At 42.9% G+C, this 27,854-nt stretch overlaps 1 protein-coding gene across 3 annotated transcripts in view; it reads right to left on the bottom strand.

Annotated features, from left to right (window-relative positions):
• atrn (attractin) overlaps positions 1-27,854 on the bottom strand; it is a 520,815-nt gene that overhangs the window by 251,832 nt on the left and 241,129 nt on the right. For all 3 annotated transcript variants that reach the window (XM_069923525.1, XM_069923527.1, XM_069923526.1), the window contains exons 21-24: positions 26,593-26,645; positions 15,086-15,180; positions 10,223-10,301; positions 7,835-7,992 (exon numbers count right to left, since the gene is read on the bottom strand). In XM_069923525.1, the coding sequence (XP_069779626.1) occupies positions 7,835-7,992; positions 10,223-10,301; positions 15,086-15,180; positions 26,593-26,645 (385 nt within the window). The remainder of the gene's footprint in view (positions 1-7,834; positions 7,993-10,222; positions 10,302-15,085; positions 15,181-26,592; positions 26,646-27,854) is intronic.

Here is a 27,854-nt window from a genome sequence, read left to right as displayed (position 1 = left end):
CCTTTATCAGTTGTTCAGCATACCTCCAAAAGCTGCGCTGGATGCATCAACTGTGAGAGTTGTGGGAACATTAGGTCAAGGGTGCACCAACATGGTCACGTTGGCCAGCGCTTCCTTGGCTTTGTCAAAAGCAGCTGTCATTTCCACATCCCAGTTCAGGTCCTTGGGTTGCCCGGAAAGAAGTTAGAAAAGGGGTCACATTATTTGGGCTGCTGATGGCAAGAATCAATGGTAAAAATTTGCCATGCCAACGAACTTTTGCAGTCTTTTGACCGTGTTTGGTCTGGAGAACTTTCTTATGGCCTCCACCTTGGCGGGGAGCGGAACTGCTCCGTTCCAATCAATCGATGGAGGGCAGGCCAAATTGGAATTTAGGTGGATTGATAGTTAGGCCATAGTCACTTAGTCAATGGCATAGTTGACTTCAGTGATGGCCATGATCTTGACGAGAGCAGCTGGCGATCAGTATATTGTCAAGATAAATGAATACAAAATTGAGGCCAGAACCCATATAAATCACTGGAAAATCTGTGCAGCATTTCTCAACCTGAAAGGCATATGCAGAAATTCAACTGTCTGTTCTCTGTCATTGGGACTTCGTCAGGGAGGACTGGAATTTGATGATATCCCCTCATCAGGTTGACTTTGTAGAATATCTTGGCACCATCCAGGTTTGCGGTGAAATCCTGGATGTGCAGGACAGGGTACCGGTCAGCTGTAAAGACATTGTTTAAATGGTGATAATCTCCACATGGTCTCCATCCTTCAGTGGCTTTCGGCACCATGTGCAAGGGAGATGCCCATGGACTGTCTAAATAATGCACTATGCCCATGTCCTCCATTTTATGGAACTCCTCTTTTTATGATTCATGGGTTGTCTGGAAGTAGTCTACGCGCCCTGGCGTACAGCGGTGCTCCTCTCGTGGAGATATGATGCTGGACCCCGTGCTTGGGCATAATAGTGGAGGATTGTGGGGTGACTATGGCTGGAAATTCTGCCAAGATCTTGGCATTCTCGTTCGAGGAGAACGTAACCTAGTCCAAATGGGGTGCTGGCAAAGTGGCCTAACTTAAAGCGAGCGATTCGAATGTTTTGGAGTTGACCAACCGCTTTCCTTTTAGATTCACTAATAGAGAGTTAGCCCATAGGAAATCAAGTGTAATAGTCCGTACCCCATATGTTCTAATCAGTTGTTCCAAAAGCTGCGCTGGATGCATCAACTGTGAGAGCTGTGGGAACATTAGGTCAAGGGTGCACCAACATGGTCACGTTGGCCAGCGCTTCCTTGGCTTTGTCAAAAGCAGCTGTCATTTCCACATCCCAGTTCAGGTCCTTGGGTTGCCCGGAAAGAAGTTGGAAAAGGGGTCACATTATTTGGGCTGCCGATGGCAAGAATCAATGGTAAAAATTTGCTATGCCAGCTGTAAAGGATGGTCCAGACTTTCCATTACGGGTATCTAGGCCGTAGGGTGCAAATTACTGACTTCCACTCGTGTGTCTACCAAGAAACACTGACCCGAAGGCCAGTCCCATAGGTAGAGGAGGTTGTCTTGATAGCCGCATCCGGAGACATTAGCAGCGACTGACCAAGGTGTTTCCCTGGTATGAGCAAGGCGGGCGGCAATAGTGGGCTGCAGAACCCCAAGTCTGACAATAGTAGCATCAGTGGTCCTTATTTTGACTGTGGTCCTCAGCTGTTGCACTGCCCTATGTCCTGGAGCATTGACCCGTCGAGCACTCTGGTGTGGAGTAGCAACTAAATCCACGGGGGCTTTGCCATGTTGTTTTGAGTGCCAGAGGATATCAGCATGGGCTCCCTGTCCACGAGGGTCGTCAAAATCATCATTTGTCAGGAGCAGGCAAATGTCCTCAGGCATCTGCTCCAGGAACAACTGCTCACAAGCAGACAGCCTGTGGTCATCCACTAGCGCCACCATTTCATTCATAAAAGCAGACGATGTTCGGTCGCCCAAGCCATCCATTTGTAACATCTTTCTGCTCGTTCGCAGCAGGACCAACCATGTAATAGTACTTGGTGGAGTCCATTGTGACCTTACAAATGTGGAAATGGGCTTCTGCCTGCTGAAACCAGACCACAGGCTGTGGGGTCCAAAAGGTAGGCAGTTTGAGCACCACGACGTTCTGAACGTTTTCTTTGGTCATCTTGGGTCCAAATTGCCGATCGGGCCCGTCGGGGGTCACCAGCGTAGTCATTTAGTGACAAGCTAAACACACCAGTGCATGTTTTTAAAATACCCACACTCCCGATGGTCTTTGCTATGTTCAGCCTGAAATGACATCAGTTATTTATCTAGTACTGGTTTAAACTCGGAGGCAGGGCAGCAACTCCTTCGAGCAAACTTTATAACAAAATCATAGCCTGATATTAAAAAGAAATTAGAAAAGATGAAGGATTGGAATGAGAAGTCTCTGGATCAATTGTTGAAAGAGGCACAGAAGGTATACGTCTGGAGAGACGAAGAGAAACAGAAGGGAAAAGTGAAAATAATGATGCAAGCAGTGGAGCCAGTTGTGGAGAGAAAGTGGGAATGTGAGAGGCAGACAGCCCCGAGAAGGGGGGAAGGTATGACGAGGCAGAAGAGGGCAAGAAAAGGGGGAGTCTGGAGGACAGGACCCCTGAGATGTTACTATTGTGATGAAGATGGGCATCTGAGATGAGACCGCCCAAAATGGAGGAGAGAGGCTCGATCCTCTGCTCTGATGGAAAATGAGGAATGGAGGTGTCAGGGGTTCCCCTATTTGGGGTCAATTGGATATCAACAGGAACTCCTGGTAAACCTAAAATTAGGACCCCAAGAAGAAGAAGTAGTACTTATGGTAGACTCGGGAGCGGAGAGATCCAGTGTGATTCAACCCCCACGAGACATGTCGGTGGGGAAAGAAAATATTAGAATATTGGGAGTAGGGGGGAAAGTCATGGAGACCCCTCTGATCAAGGGGGTATGTGTGAAGTACCAGAACAGGGAGGCGGTTGAAGATCTGATTCTGGTTCTCCAAGCTGGTGTGAATTTGATGGGACGAGACCTGCAGATTAGACTGGGAGTCGGAACTGTTCAGCCAGACTGAGACAAGCAGCAGGAAGAGGGGAGAAGGAACATGTGGGATTTGAGAGATCTGATAATAAAAGGGATTAGAGAAGCGGTCCCAAAGAGTCAACATTTCGAGTGAGCCTTTGAAAATCGTCAAGTAAAAGAGGAAGCACCCACAGTCTTCCTGCAGAGATTGTGGAAAAACATGCAGCAGTATTCTGAGTTAGCCCACGAACAACTAATTGAGAAGTATTTGGAAGCATTTATTAAGCCAGAAAGAATTGCCATAGTACACGTGCCAGGGCACCAGAAGGGGAGCTCACCAGAAGCGCGAGGAAATCAAATGGCTGACAAAGTGGCCCGACAGGCGGCGCCATCAGAAACAGTATACATGATGACTTTGATACCTCTCAGAGAAGGGCTGAAAAAGGTGCCTATCTTTTCCCTCCTTGAAGAAGAACAGATGGAAAAGATGGGAGTGAAGAAGACGGAAGATGGAGGCTCCCGGATGGAAGGCAATTGTTGAATAAAGAAATCACCAGACAACAACTGGGGGAACTACACTCACGATTACACTGCTCAAGCACTGTGTGATGCATTTCTACGGACCTACGCTTGCAGAGGAGTGTATACCTTAACGAAGCAGACGGTGGCTCGCTGTGTGATTTGTTTGAAGGTCAATAGAAAAGTTATGAGAACTATACCTGGAGAAGGACAGCCTCTGGCGATCTGGCCATTCCAAGTGGATTTCACTGAACTCTCTAAGGTCCAGCAATGGAAAGTTCTGCTAGTAATAGTGGACCACTTCACGAGATGGGTCAAGGTGTTCCCCACTGTTAGTACCACTGCACAAGCAGAAGTGAAAATAATTCTGGAACAAATTGTACCCCGGTATGGAATAGCCGAGTTCATCGATTCAGATCGGGGAACTAATTTCGCTTCTAAAATTCACAGTCTGGTCTGTGAAGCATTAGAGATAGAATGGAAGTTGCATACACCATGGCATCCACAGAGTTCGGGAAGGGTGGAGTGAATGAATGCCACTTTAAAAATGCAAATTACAAAACTAAGAGAGGAGAGTAAATTACCCTGGACCAAGTATTTACCAATAGCTCTTCTCAGAATTCGGACAGCCCCACGACATTAGAATATCCCCATACGAGATGTCATTTGGATTCCCATATTTGGGACGGGTAAAAGGAATTCCTACAATCGAAAGTAATGATGTGTTTTTAAGGAACTATTTACTGGCAGTCTCTCATTCTCTTGCAGATTTAAAAGCTAAAGGTCTGCTGGCGCAGAGCCCTCCTCTGGATTTCCCTATCCATCCTGTAAATGCTGGTGACTGGGTCCTGATCAAGTCGTGGAAAGAAGAGAAGCTTCAGCCTCGGTGGTCTGTACTTCTTTCTTTCTTTGGCTTAGCTTCGCGGACGAAGATTTATGGAGGGGGGTAAATGTCCACGCCAGCTGCAGGTTCATTGGTGACTGACAAGTCCGATGTGGGACAGGCAGGAACGGTTGTAGCGTTTGCATGGGAAAATTGGTTCGTTGGGGTTGGGTGTTGGGTTTTTCCTCCTTTGTCTTTTGTCAGTGAGGTGGGCTCTGCGGTCTTCTTCAAAGGAGGTTGCTGCCCGCCGAACTGTGAGGCGCCAAGATGCACGGTTGGAGGCGATATCAGCCCACTGGCGGTGGTCAATGTGGCAGGCACCAAGAGATTTCTTTAAGCAGTCCTTGTACCTCTTCTTTGGTGCACCTCTGTCTCGGTGGCCAGTGGAGAGCTCGCCATAGAACACGATTTTGGGAAAGCGATGGTCCTGCATTCTGGAGACGTGACCCACCCAGCGCAGTTGGGTCTTCAGCAGCATGGATTTGATGCTTGCGGACTCTGCCAGCTCAAGTACTTCGATGTTGGTGATGAAGTCATTCCAATGAATGTTGAGGATGGAGCAGAGACAGCGCTGATGGAAGCATTCTAGGAGCCGTAGATGATGCCGGTAGAGGACTATTAACCACAGAAACAGCAATCTGAACAGAAGAAAAGGGGTGGACACACGTTTCAAGAGTAAAGGGACCAGTGGACCCACCACCAGTAAAGGAAAAAAAAGGACAGAGATAATAAAACCTGCAACAATGGGACTTTTACATTTTCTATTACAATTTGTACTTGTATATAATGTAGTTTTGCATGTTGAACTCAAAAATTCTTTTATCTTTCTGTGTACTAGCTTTGCTAAACACCAGGATCAAACAGATTGTTGGCTATGCGCGAAAATACCACACCAGGGGAAGTCAGAAGTCCCCTTAGTAGCGGCCCCTCTCTCCCTACAAGAATTGTTTGATATATATACCCTGCCAAAGAACCGTGATCGAACCACAGAGGATGAGTTCAAAGGGTGGTCCTTGCGACCAAAACCAGCAAGATCAGCCATTACCCAGTCTGGGGCGGTGCTTCCGTTTGAGGTGGGGTTTAAGAACACAACCTGCCTCTGTCATATAAATCAGTCTGCTCCACACCAACTAGGAGTCTCCAATTGTACGCAGAATTGGACAGTTAACAGACTGCGGACTCCGCAGCCAGTTAATGGCACATATTAAGTGTGTGGACATAGGATTTACTCTTGGTTACCTGGGGAAAGGGAATCTTGGAATCGACAAAGGGCTTTAAGTTAACCTGCCAGCTTAAGAGTTGGGGTGGGTGTTGCTATCTTGCCTACCTAATTCCCCATGTTTATGTCCTTGACCAGCTGCCTGCACCAGTTCCTTCATATGGGCCGAGCAAACGTCGAACGACTGAGGGTGACTGCCTTCTACGGACATTTTTCCCAGCGTACGGAAATGCGCGAGCTGGGGTGGAAATCCAAGAGTTAGCAGCCACCCTAGAGGAGCTGGTAAATGATGCAGACCTGGCACTCGGAGAGGTCCAATCCCAGGTCCAAGCCACAACCACAGAAATGACAGCCATTTGACTTACAGCCCTCCAAAACCACATGGCCCTTGATATTATTTTGGCAGAAAAAGGGGGACTTGAGCTTTAATTGGCTCCGAATAATGCACATATATCCCAGATGAATTAACTAATATCTCGGACATAGCTTTCCATATAAATAAATATAGGGAAAGGATCCGAGAGGCTGGAAACAGGTATCGAGAGGGATCTGTCTGGGGGAATTGGACATGGGGAGACTGGAGTCTCAAAGGTTGGGGACAATGGTTCATTCACCTTGCTATATATGGTTTAATAAACCTAGTAGGTTTATTTGTTGGATTGGCTATTCTACGATGTGTTATCACTAGATTTATTTACTCGGCCACAAGTGCACGACAAATAGTATTGAAACCTGTAACAGATGAACAACGACAAATTCAGCGTATGCTCCAACAATTTGAGGAAACAAAAAACCAACCATAAAAGCAATGATAATGCAGTTTAATCAGAACTACGTGGTAAAGAGAAAAGGGATGGATTGTGAAAAATGGCTGAAAGATGATTAAACTAGCATCATTTTGTGAAAGGTGATGGAATGCAAAATATTTAGATTAGAGCTTGAGAATAGTCAACACTAGCTTGTGGGCCCCTTTCTTATCAGAATCCTCAAGGATGAAGGAGACTGGTACAGTAACCTAGGGTACCCCATAGCCACTTCTGCGCTTGCTTAATAAAGGCATAAATATTAACTTCGACGCCCCTAAGATGGGACTGCTTAATTAACATAACATGCGATGTATGATGAGGGAGGGATTGTGTGGTATCTGAAGGGATGGAAGAGAAAAGGGGAAGGTAGTAAGGTATTGAAATTCCGATTGGAAGAGACTCAATGAAGGTGTGGTGATGTACTGTACAAAAGTGTGCCTTGGACTGAGAGACACCCGGCTCTGCAGACCTGAAATAAAGCTGAACCTGTTCTCCAAGACTTTGTCTTCGGAGTAGTGATAGTGAACACTTTATAATTTCACAGCAGTAAATGAATAAATGACTCTACAGTGAATAGAATTTATACCAACAATATAACATTATAATTAACATAACTTTTCCACAGATAGGAAAAGTGCGAGATGTTAAACTTTGGTTTTAAACTAGGGCAGCACTTATATTGTGAATGGTAGGGCTCAGGATTGTGCTATAGATTGAGGGAGAGGAGGGTAGGTACAAGTACATAATTCTGTGAAAGTTATGACACAGAAGAGGAAAGAAGGTGTTTGGCATGCTTATTTCATCAGTCCAGACCATTGAGTGTAGGAGTGCAGGCATCACGTCAGATGTGAGGCTGCACTTGGGAGTATTGTATGCAGTTTTGGCCATCCAGCTAGACTGAAGATATTAAACAAGTTGCAAAAGGTCCAGAAAAGATACATGAGATTGTTCATGGGACTGGTAGGCTTGAATTAAAAAAGAAAGGCTGGACAGCCTGGGAATTTCTTTCTCGATAAGGAGGATGCAGGAGTCTTATGGAAATTACAAGGGGCAGAGATAGTCACAACCTTTTTACCAGGGTCAGGGAACAAAGGAAAATATGGAAAAGGGACCTGAAGGGCACCTTCATCCAGAGGTTAATGGGTATATGGAATGAGCTGCCAGATGGAATGGTAGAAGCAGGGAAAATTGGATCATTCAAAAGGCATTTAGAAAGGTAGAGAAAGGTTAAGAGGGATATGGGTAAACGCAAGAAAATGGGATGAGTTTGGTCAGCATGGACAAGTTGGGCTGAAGGGCTAGTTTCCATGCTTAGAATTTGAACCTTATTTAAATTCATTTTATTTAAAGAGACAGACGAAAGAAACAAACCTGTATCTTAATTGGCCAGGTGAAGTTATTTACATACACAAAGAAAGTTATATTTGGATTGTTGCGAAAATCAAACTTCTCATTGGAGAAGCTATCCTTGTATTCCTTGATGTTTGCCTTGGAGACAATTGGCATTTCTTCTCCCGGTGTTGCGCCTGCTGATGTTGAGGAAAAAGAATGAAAGTCAAAATAATCGCTTGGGGTAAAAAAAGTATTATAAAGCAACTGAAAAGACAGGAAACAGCACAGGTGAACATCAGAAAACTCACTCTTGAAAATATGTGAGACTTGAAACTAAAATGAACAAAAATGTAAGCATTTTGTTATTTCTTGAGCTAAATCTGAACATTTCACACAAGTAAACAGATGCTGGAAACTAGAACAATGCACAGAAGTGCCGGAGGAACTCAGCAGGTCACACAGCATCCATGGAAAGCAATAGGCAGTCGACATTTTGAGCTTTAGTCCTTCATCAGGAATCAAAAAATATGAGCATTCACCTGAATGTTGGGGGTGGGGTGGTGGTGGTGATGGGATGGAAGCACAGGCTTGAATGTGATAGAAAGATACAGGTGGGAAGGGGAAGGAGTTCAGAGGTGAGAAGGGAAGAGGGCAGCAGGCCTCTGATGGGAGAAAGAAGAAAGGGGTGGGGAGCTGGAGGAAGGAAGGTATGGGCGAAGGGTAGGGGAAAGGAATCAGAGAAATAAGGGAAGAGGTTGGGGGGGGGAAGAAAAGAGGAGGGAATGAGGGGAGTATGTGTTACCCAAAATAAGGTCAACATTGATGCTATCTGGTTGGAGACTACCAAGACGGAATATAAGGCATTTTTTTGTGTGAATTCAATCTGCCAGTACAAGAGGCCATGGACAGACATAATGGTGTAGGAATGGGAGGTGGAACCGAAGTGGTTAGCCACTGGGAGGTCCTTGCTGTTGTAGCGGACAGAGCAAAGGTGCTCAATGAAGCAATCCCCTAATCACTGTCCAGTCTCCCCAATGTAGAGGAGGCTGCACAAGGAGCACCGGATGCAGTAAATGACTCCTAGATTGTTTCTCTTGGAAGAACTGTTTGGGGCCCCGAATAGTGGTGAGAGAGGATATGCAAGTGCAATGCAGGGGTCGTAGGATCGTAGTTGGCAACTAAGTTGATAAAAGTTGACAAGATCATTATGGGTTTCTCCAGCATTTTATGTACTGCACTAGACCGTAGCAACTGCAGATTTCTTGTTCACCACCATAGATTTCCTCATTTTAGTGATCATACCCTCACCCTAGCTACCCTCATGTTTTTCATATCTGCATAAAATGCTTTGAGATTCTCTTTAATTTTTGCCAAGGACATTTCTTGGCCCCCTTTATTTCTCCTGCTTTTTTTTTTTTAATTCCCTTAAGGGCCCTGTCATATTTCAGCTTCCTAAATCTTACAAATGTTTCATTTTTCCTTTTTGACTAATTTACAAATTTTGTCATTCAAAGTTCTTGAATCTTACTGGAACATGCCAATCAGCTGGTCTTGAAATAACTGCCACATGTCACCTACGATCTCATTTTATGTGGCCACGATTAGCCAACGCTATTACGGCACCAGTGACCCAGGTTCCAATCTGGGCTGTCCTTAAGGAGCTTGTAAGTTTGCCCCATAACTGCATGAGTTTCCTCTGAGTGCTCCAGTTTCCTCCCTCGCTCGATAAACATAAGGGACCTGTAGGTTAATTTATATATTTGAGCAGAACGGGCTCATGGGCCGGATGGCCTGCTACCATGCTGTGTCTCTAAAAAAAACCAGTGCTCGCTCTCTATTCTTCCAAGCTCCTACTAAATATTGCTGTAATTTGCCTTCACTCAAGTTATCACCAACTCCCATCCCACATCCAGACATCTCCTTATCCAAGTTCTGATCACATTGTTCCGAAAATGCTTTCATTGAAATCCCTAACACGTCACCAGGCTCATTTGCCAACACAAGGTCTAATATGACCCCTTCCTCAGTCGGACCAGCTACATATTGTTTCAGCTTTTCACAAACTGCCCACATGTTATAAAAATTTAAGCCCCCGGTTAATCTGATGAATGTGATTCAACTATAGAATTTGTAAAATGGCAGAATTAAGTTTCATGAGTTGCTCTCAAAGTCAATAAGCCGCATAATGAAATATTTCATCCAAGGTGGTCAAGCCATCAGGTCTTATTACTAATCGCCAAGAAATATCATTGCCTCACCACTTAACAAATAAATGATAGATTGTCCTTATTCCTCATTTTTCAACAGGCAGCAGCCGAAGAATGAAGAAGACATATGCATAAAATTCCTTTTCAATTTCAACAAACCTTGAAACAAAGACAACAAAATCTCATCTCTATAATGCATTCACTGTTACGTCAAACTTACCCAAGAAACTGTTGGACCACGTGATGTTCAGGTTGAAATTTTTTGATGCATTGATAAACATATCCAGATCTCGGTTTTGCTGTAATAGACAATTGCAAAACTATTCATATTTCTACAGTTGACTATAAAGGCATGAAGAAAAGAAACAATGTGTTGAGAATTACAAAATTGTGATGTCACAATTAAAAAATATGAACACTTTTCGTGGATGCGCAATGCTGTCATGCGCAATGGAGTCTGCCTGCTGTCATTTGATTGCACAAGTACAACCCGATGAAACAGCATTCTCCAGACCTTGGTGCAAAACACACAACAGACATAACACACATACAGAGAATGCATATTTATGCCAAGTACTCATCTCTACAAATAAATTAATAATGATTGTTTCATGGATATGAGAGTCTCGGATGGTTAGTGTGATCGGTTCCTTTGATCATTCACTCTCACCCTATTGCTGGTAAATAGTATTAAGCTCTTGATTTTTGTGCATGCTGTTCAAATATTGTTTTCCAAACTTTATTGACAAGATAGTTGGCTCAGTACATTTCACCATTCACCGCCACTGTCACGCAAAACTCACCTGGGCACAGATGTTAACTATTTTAAATAAGGTTGTGGGTTCACTCGTTAATGGCATTCAACAGTACAGCAAGCTACAGTCCATCTAGCTTTTTCCTTTCCATCTGTCAGCCTACCTTCTACTTAATCTGGCTTTAAAAAAGCTTATGAAGATGATTAGATAGGTATAATATTGAAATTTTGTGTGCAGATCCTTTAGTTGCAGTAAAGGTTGGGTGGAATTTTCTTACTTCTAAAATTTAACCTTTTAAGTACTTGTTAAGAATCCATAATGATAGGTTGGTGTCTACGAGCTTGAATTTTCATATATGAAGGGGTACAAACATTAACAGGGCTGAAGTTTAGTGTTTTCCTCCACCCTCAGATGTAACTGGGCTGAATGATCACATAATTAAGCTCTTAAGCTTTAGAAATCAGATAATCAGAAGCAAGAACAAATCAATCTCAATCTGCTAATACCTTTTATTTTCCTTCACCATAGAGATAGGAACTTTCTTTTTAATTAACAGTTTACCCCTTCCCCAGTTCTCCTATATGCAAACAAGGGATTTTTCTGATGCTTTATCTGAAATTATGCTTCTTCTCGAAAAGGCCTTAAAAAAAGAGTTGAAGAAAATGGAATGGAGAAAAAAAACAATTCTGTGCTAATAATCACATAATTGCACAAAGGCATTAAGGAGAAATTAGGAATTGTGAATTCAGGATTTACGCCGGCATTTCAGAAAGCATAAAAATACAGACGTTAGCCAACTACATATGTGGGAGAAATCGTGCCTTGCTAATTTGAGTGATATTTTGAAAAAAGTAAACAAGCTTGATGAAGTTATGGTGGTAGACGTTGTCAATAAGGCATTTGACAAGATCCAGTATCGTAGACTGGTCCAAAGGGTGAATCCAAAGTTGACTTGGTGGTGGAGAGAAAGGGTAGTGGTGGAAGGATACTTTTTTCCTGATTTAGAGTCTATAACCAGAGGAGGACCTCAAAGATCAGTGGAATCTTGTTTGTAATATAGATTAATGACCTGGATGTGAAGATGCATGAATGCCACAAAAATTGGTGATGTACGAATGTGGTTGAAAGCTACAGCAGGATACAGATCAGATTGAAAGTTGGGTGAAGCTGTGGCAGATGGAATTCAATCCAGACAAGAGTGAAATTTTACATTTTCGGAAGACAAATGGGGCAGTACAAATTAAATATTTAGTAGGGTATCAAAAAATGTTAAACAGAAGTCCCTTACAGTTCAAGTCCACAGTTGTTTTCATAGTCAGGGCATTGAATAAAACTTGGGACATTATGTTGCAATACAGGTTAGAAAGCACTTGGAATATTGTATGCAGTTCTGGGAAGGATGTGGTTGTGCAAATGAGAATAAATTAGATTCACCAGGATGTTGCCTGGATTGACTCATACAGCGTATAACAGGCCCTTTGGCCCAACTCATCCATGCCGACCAATATGGTATTCTGGTCTCATCCCATTTGCCTGCACTTGGTCTGTATCCTTTCAAGCCCCTCTTATCCTTAAATCTATCCAAACATCTTTTGAATTATGTTAAGGTACCAATTTCTAGATTCCTCTGGCAGTTCATTCCAGATGTAGATCATCCTTCAACTGAAACAATGCTTCTCAGATCCATCCTAAATCTATTCCCTCTCACCTTAAACCTGTACCCTCTACTTCTAGAATTATCTACCCTGGAGAATAGTCTGTGAGTATTCACTTTAATACATGTCCCCCATGATTTTGTAAATTTCTGGATTATCACCGCACATCTCCTTCGCTTAGTGGAATAAAGATTCAGCCTATCAAACCTGTTCCTATAACTCAGCCACTCGAGTCACAACAACATTCTGGTGAATCTTCCCTCCACCCCTTCCAATTTATTGACATCCATCCTATAGATTGGTGACCAGAACTGCACTCTGTACTCCAGTTGAACAGAAAGTCTGCATGCACTGGGTCGACTGCAACACACAAATATGATGGGGAGACTTAGCAAGACACGCAGCAATGACAGGATGTTAAGGGCATCCAACATTTCAGGCTAGATCCCTTCATCAAGATAAGAGCAAAAACCGGGAGATGCCTAAACAAAAAGGTGGGGGATGGGGGTGTGGGGGTAGAGGAGAGGGGAAGCAGAGAGATGAGCACAGGCTAGCAAGTAAAAGATCATAGGTGGAGATAGGTGGCAGGGTCAAAGAGAAAAAAAGCTGAGAAGTGATAGGGGTAGAGGGTAACTCTATGACAGGAGAGGGAAGGGAAAAGTTGGAGAACTGGAGTAAAGGAAATAGTGACAGGGAGAGGGAGATACTTGGGGGAAGGGTGCATTGAAAATTAGGAAGTCAGATAATGCCATCTAATTGGAGAGTACCCAGACGGAATATAGGGTGCTGTTCCTCCAATTTGCAGGTAGCTTCGGTTTGGTAGTGCATGAGGCTGTAGATAGACATGTCAGCTTGGGAATGTGGTGTGGAATTAAAATAATTGGCCACTGGGAGGTCCCTGCCATTGCAGTGGATGGAATGAAGGTGCTTATTGTAACAATCTCCCAGTCTGTGTCCAGTCTTTCCGATGTAGAGCACCAGATGCAGTAGTTCACCCCTGCAGATTCACAAGTGAAGTGTTGGTTCACTTGGCAGGACATTTTGGGGCCCCAAATGGTGGTGAGGGAAGAGGTGTGGACACAGGTGTAGCATTTCCTGAGCTCACAGGGATCGGAAGTGAGGGAGTGATTAGCCCATGGCACAATACTCTAAGTGTGGTCTCACTGATGCCTTGAGCAGCTGAAGCATGAGGTCCCAAACTCTGTACTCTATTCCCTGCCCAATGAAGGAAACATGCCCAACAATTTTAGTCAACAGGAAATGCTTAGAGGACAATGGAGTGAAGAAGGCTATGGGGTGACCTAACTGAGGTATTTTAAGATTGTAAAAGCCAACAATAGGGGTAGATAGTGAGGATCTCTTTCCTGTGAAAGAAGTATCTAAAACATAGCATAGATTTAAAGTGATAGGAAAGACCTTTAAAGGGGATTTGAGGGATTTTTTTTCATACACAGGAGGGTTGATATCTCAAGCCGGCGGCTAGGAAGATGGTGGAATTTGATATAATCACTACATTGAAGACACATTTAGACAGGCACTAGAAGGCATAGAAGGATATAGACTGAATACAGGCATATATTAATGAAGATGGGCAAAAGGTTTGCATGGATATGATGGGCTGAAGGGTCTGTTTCTTCTGTGCTTCACACCTCTGTGACACTGACTGAAATCAATGATGGCCGGGGTTGTGGACTTTGGATAGCTTCTTCTCACCTGACTATTTCCAGCATATTCTATGTTACTTCCGCAGTTCCGGGTGACTTTAGGAAATGTCCTAGCCTTGTTACTTCCAGTGAGTCCCTGAAAGTCCCAGGTGATGCTTTTCAGTGTTGGGACTCACACACCTAAAATCTTACTGACTACTTCAGGCAAGCATAACTGACCTTCTGTATCTGGGTCATCACAAGGCTGAGGGATAGAATGAGGGTTCAAGAAGAGTGGAATCTGTGAACAGCGTGTGCCTGTAAACCCACATCAGCAAAATTCTGGGCATTTTGTTTTAAATTAGAGTTAATTGCTGAAACCATAAGAAGTTCCGTTGTTGTAAGGAGAGAAAACACACCAATATGGGCGGCATGGTTAGTGTAGCGATTAGCGCAATACTGTTAGAGTGCCAGTGATTGGGACCGGGGTTTGAATCTCACACTGTCTATAAGATTCTCCCCGTGTCTGTGTAGGTTTATTCCCACCCTTCAAAACATACCAGGGGTGTAGAACAATTGGGTGTAACTGGGCAGCACAAGCTCATGAGCTGAAAGGGTTACAGTGCTGTATGACTTCATTTAAATTTAAAGGTTGTAAATTTAAACATGCTTCACAAAAGAGTTAAATTTAGAATAAGGGAGATTCAACATTGCATTATTGAGGACAGTCAAAGCATTTGACAAAAACAAAAACTGGAAATTCAGCTGGGAGACCCACAGTCAAATAGACAAGTCTTCATGTGAAGATAATTTTTCGTTTCCTTCAGTACTCGAGCGATTACTTGCACATTTCTTCATCCCCGCAGGATCTCAAAGCTGAACTGTCAAATGAGTAGCTATTAGTGCTCAATAATATGTGTCCTGTGAATTTGTCAGCATGAAATAGGCCAAACTGTCTCAAATTCATTTCCAACCCAGGCACTGCACTAGATTAAGGACTCACCTTAAGTCAGTCATTGGAAATACTTACTTCCTGAGGGGTGGCTACAAAGTTAATGGCAGTGTAGTAACGATCATCCTCTTGAGAGAGGCTGAAGGTGAACTGGTAGTCAATCAACAGAGTGTCTGAAAGAAAAACTAAAATGATCCACTGAAAAACCAGACTACACAGTAGTACTAAAGCCTAGAAAATAAGATTTGATTAATTCAGACCTTATATAGGCCAGAACGAACCAAATACTTTAATGCACTTACTTTCGAATTAAACGTTAAATTGCCAGAGCTCCCAAATTTTAATTTGAATGCTGAACAAGGCATTTGTTATGAAGAAATAAACATTTAAAACGAATGATTTCAAAGATGACTTCAATCTATGCCACGTACTCACACAAAAATGTCTCAATGTTACCAAGAGAACTAAATCTGTTCAAGTTTATCACAAAATATCAAGTACATTGAGAAGGGTTCTTTCACAAACAGACTAACAAGTTATGACGTAACATGCAGCAGAACAAGACTGTTAATGTTCTCTCATAACATGAGGTTGATTGGCTTCATACAGATCAAGTCCACCTGCTCATGAACAACTTAAGCTGTAATGTATCATTGACTCTATGTTCAATGAAACATCTGGCAGATGAAAACTGGGGTGCTTCTGGCCATCTTTCTACTTGGATGGTTCCTTGGAATCCACAGCGACCCTTCCACTCCACTTCGGAGGATAAGATGCCATTGCAGTTCCATCGCCTTCCCAAGATCGTGTTCTATGGCGAGCTCTCCACTGGCCACCGTGACAGAGGTGCACCAAAGAAAAGGTACAAGGACTGCCTAAAGAAATCTCTTGGTGCCTGCCACATTGACCACCGCCAGTGGGCTGATAACGCCTCAAACCGTGCATCTTGGCGCCTCACAGTTTGGCGGGCAGCAACCTCCTTTGATGAAGACCGCAGAGCCCACCTCACTGACAAAAGGCAAAGGAGGACAAACCCAACCCCAACCCACCAATTTTCCCCTGCAACCGCTGCAACCGTGTCTGCCTGTCCCGCATCGGACTTGTCAGCCACAAACGAGCCTGCAGCTGACGTGGACTTTTACCCCCTCCGCGATCTTCATCCGCGAAGCCAAGCCAAAGAAAAGTTTCTTTTAATGTAGAGTTGCCATTCGTGGCAAATACCAAATGACCTTGATAAAGCCAGGAGCTTCTTGCCATTGGGCCAAGGCAACTGACGGCCTCACTCTACTGCATACACGTATTCTCAAACTCCCCTCCAAGCCAGCCTCTACTCACTTCAATTTACCTACTGCCGCAGCAGGTCAAAAGCTGATGCCATTTCCCTTGGATAACATGGAGAAAAATATGAGAAAGATGGTGAATACAAGTCATATTTAAATGCGCAGAATGTACAAAACAAGGTAGATGAGAAGGCGCAGTTAGAAATTGGCAGGTACAATATCGTGGGTATAACAAAGACGTGCTTTGAAGGAGGATCGCATCCAATACTTGGAGCTAAACACCCAAGTATACACATTCTGTCAAACACTCAGCCAGGTAGGCAGAGGGGGCTGGGTGGCTTTGCTAGAAAAAGTATTTCTCAATGTACTTGGTATTTTGTGATAAACTTGAACAGATTTAGTTCTCTTGTTGTACCCTTTGGGTAGGAGCGATCACAATATGATCGAAATCTCACTCGACATGGAGAGTGATGAAATTAAAACCGAGACTAAGGTCCTGAATTTAAATAAAGGGAATTATGATGGTATGAGATGGGAGTTGAGTATGATTGATGGGGTGGTGTTTATGGGGGAGTTGATGGTGGATAGACAATGGAAAGCATTCACAGATCTAATGGAGAAATTGCAAAAATTGTTAATACCGGTTTGGCATAAAAATAAACCAAAAAAGGTGACTCAACCGTGGATAACAAGGGAAGTTAGAGACAGCATTAGGTCCAAAGAGAGAGCATATCAATTGGCCAAAAAAACTACCACAACCGAAGACTGGGAGCAGTTCAAGATGCACCAATGGAGGACAAAGGGATTAATCAAGAGAGCAAAAATAAATTACGAAAGTAAGCTTGCGGCAAATATAAAAACCGACTGCAAAAGCTTTTATAAATATGTCAAGAGGAAAAGATTGGTGAAATCCAGAGTAGGTCCTTTGCAGTCGGAATCAGGGGAATATATAATGGGGAATAAGGAAATGGCAGACCAATTAAATTCTTACTTTAGTTCTGTTTTTACAAGAGAGGATACAAATAACCTCCCAAGGATGTTGGGAAACATAGAGACTAATGCAAGGGAGGAACTGAAAGAAATCAGTATCTCTAAGGACATGGTCTTGGGGAAATTGATGGGATTGAAGGCAGATAAATCCCAAGGGCCTGATAATCTACATCCTAGGGTACTTAAGGAAGTGGCCATTCAGATAGCAGATGCTTTAAGAATTATTTTCCAGAACTCGATAGACTCAGGATCAGTACCCATGGATTGGAGGGTAGCTAATGTTACCCCACTATTTAAAAAGGGGGGTAGAGAAAAAGCGGGGAATTATAGGCCGGTGAGCCTTACATCAGTAGTGGGCAAAATGATGGAATCCATTATTAAGGATGTAATTGCGGAGCATATGACTAGCAGAGAAGGGATCGGACAGACCAACATGGATTTACAAAATCTATTGGAATTCTTTGAGATGGTGACAGGTAAAATAGATGGGGGAGAGCCAGTGGATGTGGTGTACCTGGACTTCCAAAAGGCCTTCAATAAGGTCCCGCATGAATGACTGGCTTACAAAATCAAGGCTCATGGGATTGGGGGCAAAGTATTGATGTGGATTGAGAACTGGCTGGCAGGTAGAAGACAGAGAGTTGGGATAAATGGTTTGTTTTCTGAGTGGCAGGCGGTGACCAGTGGGGTGCCACAGGGATCTGTACTGGGACCCCAGCTGTTCACAATTTACATTAATGATCTGGATGAGGGGATTGGATGTAATATCTCCAAATTTGCAGATGACACTAAGCTAGGAGGGGTTGTGTGCATGGAAGAGGGGGTCAGGAAGCTCCAGTGTGATTTGGATAAATTGAGGGACTGGGCAGATACATGGCAAATGCAATACAATGTGGATAAATGTGAGGTTATCCATTTTGGTAATACAAACCGGAGGGTAGATTACTATTTGAATGGCAATAGATTAAGAGATGGGGAAGTGCAGAGAGACCTAGGGATACTTGTACACCAGTCTCTGAAGGCGAGCATGCAGGTACAGCAGGCGGTTAAAAAGGCAAATGGTATGTTTCCCAAGGATGGGAAAATCCAGAACCCGGGGCCATGGTTTGAGGATAATAGGCAAACCATTTAGGACCGAGATGAGGAGGAATTTCTATACCCAGAGGGTGGTGAATCTGTGGAATTCATTGCCACAGAGGGCAGTAGAGGCAGGTTCATTAAATCTATTTAAGAGGGAATTAGATCTATTTCTTCAGTATAAGGGTATTAAAGGTTACGGAGAGAAGGAGGGGATGGGGTACTGAACTTTAAGATCAGCCATGATCTCGTTGAATGGCGGAGCAGGCTCGAAGGGTCGAATGACCTACTCCTGCTCCTATCTTCTATGTTTCTATGTTTTTTTCTATGTTTGGTAACATTGAGACATTTTTGTGTGAGTACATAGCATAGATTGAAGTAATCTTTGAAATCATTCATTTTAAATGTTTATTTCTTCATAACAAATGCCTTGTTCAACATTCAAATTAAAATTTTGGAGCTCTGGCAATTTAACATTTAATTCTAAAGTAAGTGCATTAAAGTATTTGGTTCATTCTGGTCTCTAAATCAAATGATAAGCAAGAAGGGACATAGGATCAGAGGATGAAGAATCTTTGTGGGTAGAGTTAAGAAACTGCAAGGCTTAATAAAAATACCTTTGATGGGATTTACATAGAGTCCCCCAAAACAATCAGAATGTAGGGTACAAATTACAACAGGAGCTTGAGAAGACATGTAAAAAAGGCAATAGTCATGAGGGACTTCAATATATAGGGAGACTGGGAAAAAAAGGTTGGCACAGGATCCCAAAAAATACATTTGTGGAATGAGATGGGTTTTTAGAGCAGCTTGTGATAAAGCCTATTCAGGGAAAAGGCAATTGTGGACTTGGTGCTGTGCAATGAACGGGGTTTGATTAGGAAGCAAAAGGGAAAAGAACCATTGGGAGGTAATGATCACAACATGGTAGCATTCACCCTGCAGTTTCATAGGAAGAAGGCAAAATTGGATGTGTCACGATTACAAATGAGTAAACGCAGCCACAAAGGCATGAGAGAGGAGCTGGCCAAAATTGACTGGAAGGGGGGGTCACAGGAGGGAACATAGTAGAGCAGCAATGGCAGCAGTTTCTGGAAATAGTTCAAGACGCAGGAGTGTTTCATCCCAAAGAAGAAAAAGAGATGATGAGGGAATTATGGCTGACAAAAGCAATAAAAGACAGCATAAAGGAAAAGGCCATAAGACATAGGAGCAGAAATAGGCTATTCGGCCCATTGAGCCTGCCTTGCCATCCAATCATGAAATGATCCATTTTCCCACAGCCCTACTGCATGGCTTTCTCCTCATAACCTTTAGTGTCCTGGCCAACAATTTCTGCCTTAAATACACCCAAAGACTTTGCCTCTATAACTGCCTGTGGGAACAAATTCCACAGATTCATCAACCTCTGGAAAAAGGAATTGCTTCATGTCTCTGTTCTGTGGACACTCTACAATCTTGATGTTGTGCCCTCCTGTCCTGTACTCTCCCACTATGGGGAAATAACTTTTCTACATCGACTTTGTCCATGCCTTTCAACATTTGAAATGTTTCAAAGAGATTCCCATTCCCCCCCCCTCCCCCCCCATTGCAATGAGTACAGGCCAAAGGAAGAAGGTTCAGAAGCCTGAAAGCGAGCAATCAGCGGCACAAGGACAGCTTCTTTGCCTCTGCCTTCAGATTCCTAAATAAACAATGAAGCACAGACACGGCCTCACTTTGACTTTTTTTCTTTTTCTTGCACTATTTCTCAATTTATTTTTGGTTGATATAAATGTTTACACTGTGATGCTACCACAAACCAACAGGTTTTGTTATATGTTCGTGACAATAAATTCTGATTCTCAGCTGTCAAACAGTCCTCATATAACTGTTTTATTCCCAGAATCATCCTTGTTAACTTCTTCTGAACCCTCTCTATCGTTTCTTAAATGAGGAGCCCAAAACTGCTCACAATCCTCCAGTTGAGTTCTCACCAGTGCCTTATAACGCCTCAACTTCACATCTCTGCAATTGTACATTATTCCTCTTGAAATGAATGCCAGCATTGCATTTGCCTTCTTCACCAGTGATTCGACATTCAAGTTTACCTTCAGGCTATCCTGCATGAGGTCCCTTTGCATCTGGGAATTCTCAATTTTCTCCCCATTTAGAAAACAGCCTGCCCATAGATTTCTACTAAACTTGCATTGTATTTCATTTGACCCTGGCCATTCTCCTATTCTGTCTCAGTCATTCTGCAGCCTATTTTTTCCTCAACATTACCTGCTCCTCCACTTATCTTTGCATCATCTGCAAATTTGGCCACAAAGCCATTCATTCCATAATCTAAATCATTGGTATCCAACATAAAAAGAACCAGTCCCAACACCGGCCCCTATGGAACACAATTAGCAACTGGCAGCCAAACAGAATATGATCCCTGTATTCTGACTCTCTGTTTCCTGCCAATTACCAAGGACTACTCCACAGTGTTCTGAAAGAGGCAGCTGAAGAGATTGTGAAAGCTTTAGTTGAGATCTTTCAGGAATTCTAAAACTCGGAATTATTCCAAAAGATTGAAAAAATGCTAATACCGCTCCACTCTTTGGAGGCAAATGACAGCAAATTATAGGCCAGTGGTTGGCAAGATTCTAGAGTCCATATTAGGGACACTTGGAAGCACAACATAAAATAGGTCAAAGTCAGCTTGGTTTCCTTTGAGGGAGATCTTACTTGACAAATCTGTTGGAATTCTTTGAAGACATAACAAACAAGATAGAGTCTGTAGATTTTTACTTCAATTTTTAGAAGGCCTGTGACAAGGTGCTGCATGAGGCTGCTAGACAAGACAGTAGTGCATGGCATTACAGGAAAGATGCAATGGATAGAAGATTGGCTGACTGTCAGAAGATAAACAATGGGAATAAAGATAGTGTTTTCTTACTGATGCCTGTGACATGGTTTTCCACTCTGTATGTAAATTATTTAATGCCGAAATGATAGCTTTATGGCCAATTTTGAGAATGATCCAAAAATAGGTGAAGGGGTGGATAGTGTTGAGGAAGTAGGGAGTTTGCAGAGGGACTTGGATAGGTTGGGTGAAGTGCCTGATATAGCAAAGGGAACTGTATGGTCATGCACTTAGTAGATAAAATGAAGTAGACTAGAATTCAGAAAACAGAGATCCAAAGGGTATTTGGAGTCTAACTGCAGGATTCCCTGATGGTTAGCTTGCAGGTTGATTCTGTAGTAGGGAAGGCAAATGTAATGATAGCATTCATTTTGAGAGGACGAGAAGATAAAGGGAAAGGTGATGCAAACATTTTACAAGGCATTGGTCAGACCATATTTGGGGTATTGTGTGCTGTTTTGGGCCCCATATCTAAAGAAGCATGTGCTGGTGTGGTTGAGGGTCCAGAGGAGGGGAGAAGGATCCTAGGGATGAGAGGATTAATGTATGAGAAGTGTTTGATGGGGCTGGTCCAATTCTAGCTGCAGTTTAAAAGGATGAGGGGGGGGGATATTATCAAAGCCTATCTGAATATTGAAAGGGTAGGATAGAGTGGACGTGGAGATGTTTCCAGTTGTGGGAGAATGCTGGATCAGAGGAATAAAAGGAGGTCCCTTTAGAACAGAGATTAGGAGAAGTTTACAGAGGTGTACAATCCAGTGAGGAATCAGAGGTGGAGAGGGTAATCAAATGTAAATTCTTGGGAATCTCTATCTCAGAGGATCTTTCCTGGACCCAAACCACATGAAGAAATCATGCCAGTGCCTCTACTTCCTCAGGAGTTTGCAGATGTTTCGTATGACATCAGAAACTCTGGTAAATTTCTACAGATGTTTGGTGGAAAGTGTGCTGACCAGCTGCATCACAGTCTGTATGGGGACAGCTCCAACAGTGTAATCAAGTTTGCAGATGACACAACAGTAGTCGGCCTCATCAGCAATAACTATGAGTCACACTACAGAGAAGTGGAAAATCTTGTGATATGTTGCGAGAGCAACAACCTGAATCTCAGCGAGGACAAGACGAAGGAGATAATTAGGGAATTCAGGAAGACCAGGAACAACCACACTCAATAACTTTGTAGTGGAGAGAGTGGAGAGAGTGGAGAGCACCAAGTTCCTTAGAGTTCACTTAAATGGTAACCTATCATGGACATGCAACACCTCCTCACTTTCCAAGAAGACACAATAGTGACTGCACTTCCGGAGGAAACTGAAGCAAACATATAGGATTATGAAGGGTATGAATAGGATAGATGTAGGAAGGTTTTTTGAGCTGGCCAGGGAAACTAAACGAGAGGACACAGTCTCAAGATTTGGGGGAGTAGATTTAGGACAGAGATGAGGAAAAATAGTTTTTCCCAGAGAGTAGTGAACGTTTGGAATTCTCTATCCAGGGAAGTGGTTGAGGCTGCTTCATTAGACATATTTAAAATTCGGTTAGATAAATTTTTACATGATAGAGGAATTAGGGGATATGGGGAGAAGGTAGGTAGGTGGAGTTAGGTCATAAATTAGATCAGCCATGATCTTATTGAATGGTGGAGCAGGCTCGATGGGCCATTTTTGGCCTACTCCTGTTCCTACTTCAATGTTCCTATGTAAGGCTATCAGCCATTATGTCAACCTTCTACAGGAGCTCTACTGAAAGCATCCTGGCCGGCTGCATCAGTTGCTGCAGAGAAATGGATGGGAGGTCAATCCACAGGATCCTTAGAGTAATAGAGGATCATTGGAGTCTTCCTTGTCCCCATCGAAATGATCTACAGGGATTATTGTCTGAAGAGGTGCACAAAATCATTGAGGACCCCTTCCACCCTGAACACAGCATCTTTCAGCTGCTCCCATCAGGAAAGAGATACTGGAGGATCAGAGCCAGCACCACCAGGCTGAGAAACGGTTTCTTCCCAAGGGCAGTGAGAACGCTGATTAACCAAATGAACTGCCCACACTAACCATCAGAGACTCTATATTCACTAAACAATATTTATCTTTTTTATTTGTACATATGAATACTTGTCCTGCATATGTGTTGCTTTACTGTATTTGTGTTATGTCCCATGTCTGCGTGTTTTTCACTGAGGACCGGAGAACAGTATTTCGTCGGGTTGTACTTGTGCAATCAAATGAAATAAACTTGACTTGGACATCACAGGAAAAAAAAACCTGTCTCCAGCATCGAGAACATCTACAAGGAACACTGCCGTCGGAGAACAGCGGCAATCATCAAGGATCCACATCACCCAGCACATGCTCTTTTTTCACTGCAACCATCAGGAAAGAGGTAAGGGTGCCCCAAGTCTCATTCCACCAGTGCTACTCCTCCACCATCAGACTTAACAACAAACTAGAGACTAATTTTAAGAACTCTTGCTATTGTACTTCATTGGTATTTTTCCTCTCTGAATTACACAATCAGTTTGTTTACATTTCTTTATTTATTTACATGTATATGTATCTTTTTTTAACTCTGTGAATAAGTGTTAATTCTGCCTGGCCCACAGGAAAACGAATCTCAGGGTTGTATGCAATGTCATAGGGTGTACTTGAACTTTCGAAGTTTCTTCAGTCAAAGGGTGGTGAATCTGTGAAATTTGTTGCCACAGACAGTTGTGGAGGCCAAGTTATTGGGTATATTTAAAGCAGAGATTAATTGATTCTTGACTAGTCAGGACATCAAAGCTAATAAAGAGAAGACAGGAGAATGGGAGTGAAAGGAAAAATACATCAGCCATGATCTGAATGGCAGGGCAGACTGATGGGATTAATGGCCTAATTCTGCTCATCAGTCTTTATGGTCCTCTGGAGTGTGAATGCAATTCCCACCATGGACTCCATCAAAACTTCCCTCTGTCTTGGAAATTCAGCCAACATATTAGAAGACTTATCCCACCACAGCAACACTGTCTTCATCCTCCTCTCAATAGGAAGATTCATGAGTATGAGATCATGCACCATCAGATTCATGAACAGTTCCTCTCTTGCTGTTATCACACTCCTAAATGAACCTCACACTAAAAGAATTACATTGTCTTTGCTTTATACTATCTGATCTCTCTCTACAAACTCTCCTCTGTGTTCTTACTATTGTACTATGTATGGGCTGACTAGATGGACTGTTTGCAAAACATATTTTCTGTATCTTAGTAAACGTGAAAATAAACTTGAACTTCAACCTGACAAACAAAAACACACCCTCCAAGCACAAATCGGGTCATTATAGCCACAGACACTTAACCAAACTTCATTTCTCACAGTCACAAACCCCCCACCTCTTGACCCTCTCCCTCTTTCAGTCCTTCCCTTTGTTCCCGTTGGTACCCCACCTCCTTGGACCCATTCTCTTTCAGTCCTATTACTCTTCCATCTTCTCCCCTTTTGTTCCCTCTAAGTTCCCTATCCTCCCCAACTTGCTGTGCCTCTCATACCTTCAAGTTGTTGAGTGCTCCTTCCCTCACACCAAGGCTGCTCACAAATAAGTGACACTCACCCTCTTCAAAGATATGCCATCTTAGGTCTGTGACTTATTCCAGAATCCATAGACTTCTTTCAGTAAACCTCAGGAGGGGCTTGTATTGCCTGATGTTAGTTGAGATCTCCCAGTGGCAAGATCTTCCAGTGAACAATTTCATCATCCTGGAGATGTAGGAGTATCTCACTGAGGCTTCACCATCACATAAAATGACTGTAAATTGAAAAGGTCTCTGAATCCCAAAATTCTCTTATGGAAGCCATCAATAGGAAGAGGTGCTGATGGAAGCACAATGCTGGAGAAACTCAGCTGGTCAAACAGTGTACTTTATGTAGCAAAGATAAAGATGCATGACCAACATTTCAGGCTTGAGCCCTTCATCGTACCTTGTTGAAGGGCTCAAGCCCAAAACATAGTTATGTCATACCTTGATAAATGGACCTCCCATCCATTTATCTTTGCTACATAAAGTACACTGTTTGGCCTGCTGAGTTTCTCCAGCATTTAGTTTTTACTTCAACCATGGTATCTTCAGACCTCCGTGTGTTTAAAAAGGTGTTGGTGGCCTTGGAGATCATTAAGATGGACAAAGCCCCAGGGCTATAACTACCAACTACCAGTTCTTCTCTCTATTTCTCAACATCAATACGACAAATGAGATAATCACTGACTTCAGGGGAGGGGAAGAGACCACACTGTTGTCCACATCAATGATGATGAAGTAGAAAGAATGGATAACTCTTAAGTTCTTGGGATAAACATATCCAAAGACCTGACCTGGGGTGAGCATGTTGACACGATGGTCAATAGAACCGTCCATGCCACTACTTTCTCAGAAGACAAAGGAATTTTGGAATGTCCCCCTTGTCTCTTAGTAACTTCCACAGGTACATCATTAAAAGCACATTTCTAGACATCTCACAGAGCATAATGCAAACTCCCCTCCCCTCCATCCACAGAGCATAATGCAAACTTCCCTCCCCTCCATCCAGAGCATAATGCAAACTTCCCTCCATCCACAGAGCATAATGCAAACTCCCCTCCCCTCCATCCACAGAGCATAATGGAAACTTCCCTCCTTTCCATCCACAGAGCATAATGCAAACTTCCCTCCCCTCCATCCAGAGCATAATGCAAACTTCCCTCCATCCACAGAGCATAATGCAAACTCCCCTCCCCTCCATCCACAGAGCAAATGCAAACTCCCCTCCATCCACAGAGCATAATGCAAACTCCCCTCCCCTCCATCCACAGAGCATAATGCAAACTTCCCTCCCCTCCATCCACAGAGCATAATGCAAACTTCCCTCCCCTCCATCCACAGAGCATAATGCAAACTTCCCTCCCCTCCATCCACATATCCCACTGCCTAGAAATGGCAGCCAAAATACAGAAGGTCACATCACACCCCAGAAGGTCACATCACACCTTTATTCTTCTTCACATTGGGGAGAAAGCTCATGAGTGTGAAAGCATGCACCAACAGGCTTAAAGGCAGTTGCTTCCTTACAGCCATTAGGCTCTGAATTAATAAATCTGTTATCGTGCTTACTTTGTACTAATTGCTTTACACAGTTATATCAATCTTAATAAGCTGTTAAGATTGCTTGCAAAAGAACCCTTCTCACTGGACCATGTGTAATGTGATAGATAAACAAACTTAACTGCATCTCAGAAATTAAAAATCAGTTTTTTCTAAATGAGTGTTTGAACTACTCCTGGGTCTTTAAAATTAACTGAAACCAAAAAAATTCAAACAACAGCTATATACTCACAGTAACATGTCCCTTTCAATGGGTTTCCTTGGTATCGTGTTTCCACATCACATCTTTAAACAAATTGATACAGTATAATTAATATCATTTTGAATTTTCTTTATTGTTTTGTAAATTGTACAAAACAATTATTTTGATTTTTACTTTCCAAATACAAAACAACAACTCCAAGAGCAACTCCTATTCCTCCAACTCCAGGAATAGGGTTTGAAGAGAAGATGAGAAATAAGCAGACTTTAAATATAAATTTTATTTTTTTTAATTTTAAATTTTATTTTCAGCGCTGCAGAAGCCGATTCCGGCCATTTAAACCTGTGCCAACCAATTACACCCAAGTTACCCTACCACTGTTACGTTTTGAATGGTGGTAGGAAACCAGCACAGACACAGAGAGAACATAGCGCCTGATTCAAACCTGGGATGCTGGCGTTGTAACAGTGTTGTGCTAACCACTACACTAAACATGCCAAAAAGTAAAGGCTAATGTTATGACAAATTAAATTATGTGAGCCCATGCCTTCCAAATACATGAATCAACCAACAATCCCTTTTTGAATGGTAGGAGGAAACCGGATCAGACATGGAAAGGACATACAAACTCCTTATGGACAACACCGGATTCGAATCCGCGTCGTTGGCGCTGTAACCTTGCAGACAAAAAATTACTTAAACCAGAAAGTTAAGGAGTGATTTTATGGAGGTCTTTGAACTTTTAAAAACAGGGAAAATTTATGCAATGCAAGGACAAAGACAGAATTTTGCAAAGATGCAAAAGTGTGAAGTAAATGTAGGAGATAGCCACTTAGCCCTTCATGACTCTTCTGCCATGCAATAATAGCACAGCAGTGCTGTCTGTCCCCATATTCATGTTGATTCTCAGGAGTTTCCCCCATCACCCTGCTTATTAAGCATACATGTAATACATGTCTTTAAGATATTCAATGGGTTTGCTCCCACTACCCTTTAAGGAAGAGAATTGCAAAGACTTCAGACACAATCACAAATATTTCTTCATATGAAAGGTGGCTCAGCATGCATTACCCTTCCATAGAAAGGAGAGTTGTGGCCTCTCAGCTTGTGACTATATTCAATCATGAACTGTTGGTGTGAGATTTACATATCCACCATTTGGGTCACCATAAATTGCCCTATCATGGAGGTCAGAGGTCATGGGCAGCACGGTTAGAGCAATGCTTTTACAGTGACAGGGATCGGGACTGGGGTTCAAATCCTGCACGATCTGTAAGAATTTTGCATCTTCT

The sequence above is a fragment of the Narcine bancroftii genome, chromosome 3 (assembly GCF_036971445.1).
Source record: "Narcine bancroftii isolate sNarBan1 chromosome 3, sNarBan1.hap1, whole genome shotgun sequence".
In the NCBI taxonomy this organism is placed as follows: Eukaryota; Metazoa; Chordata; class Chondrichthyes; order Torpediniformes; family Narcinidae; genus Narcine; species Narcine bancroftii.
The sequence above is the reverse complement of the archived record's forward strand: the minus strand, read 5'-3'. Positions and strand labels throughout refer to the sequence as shown.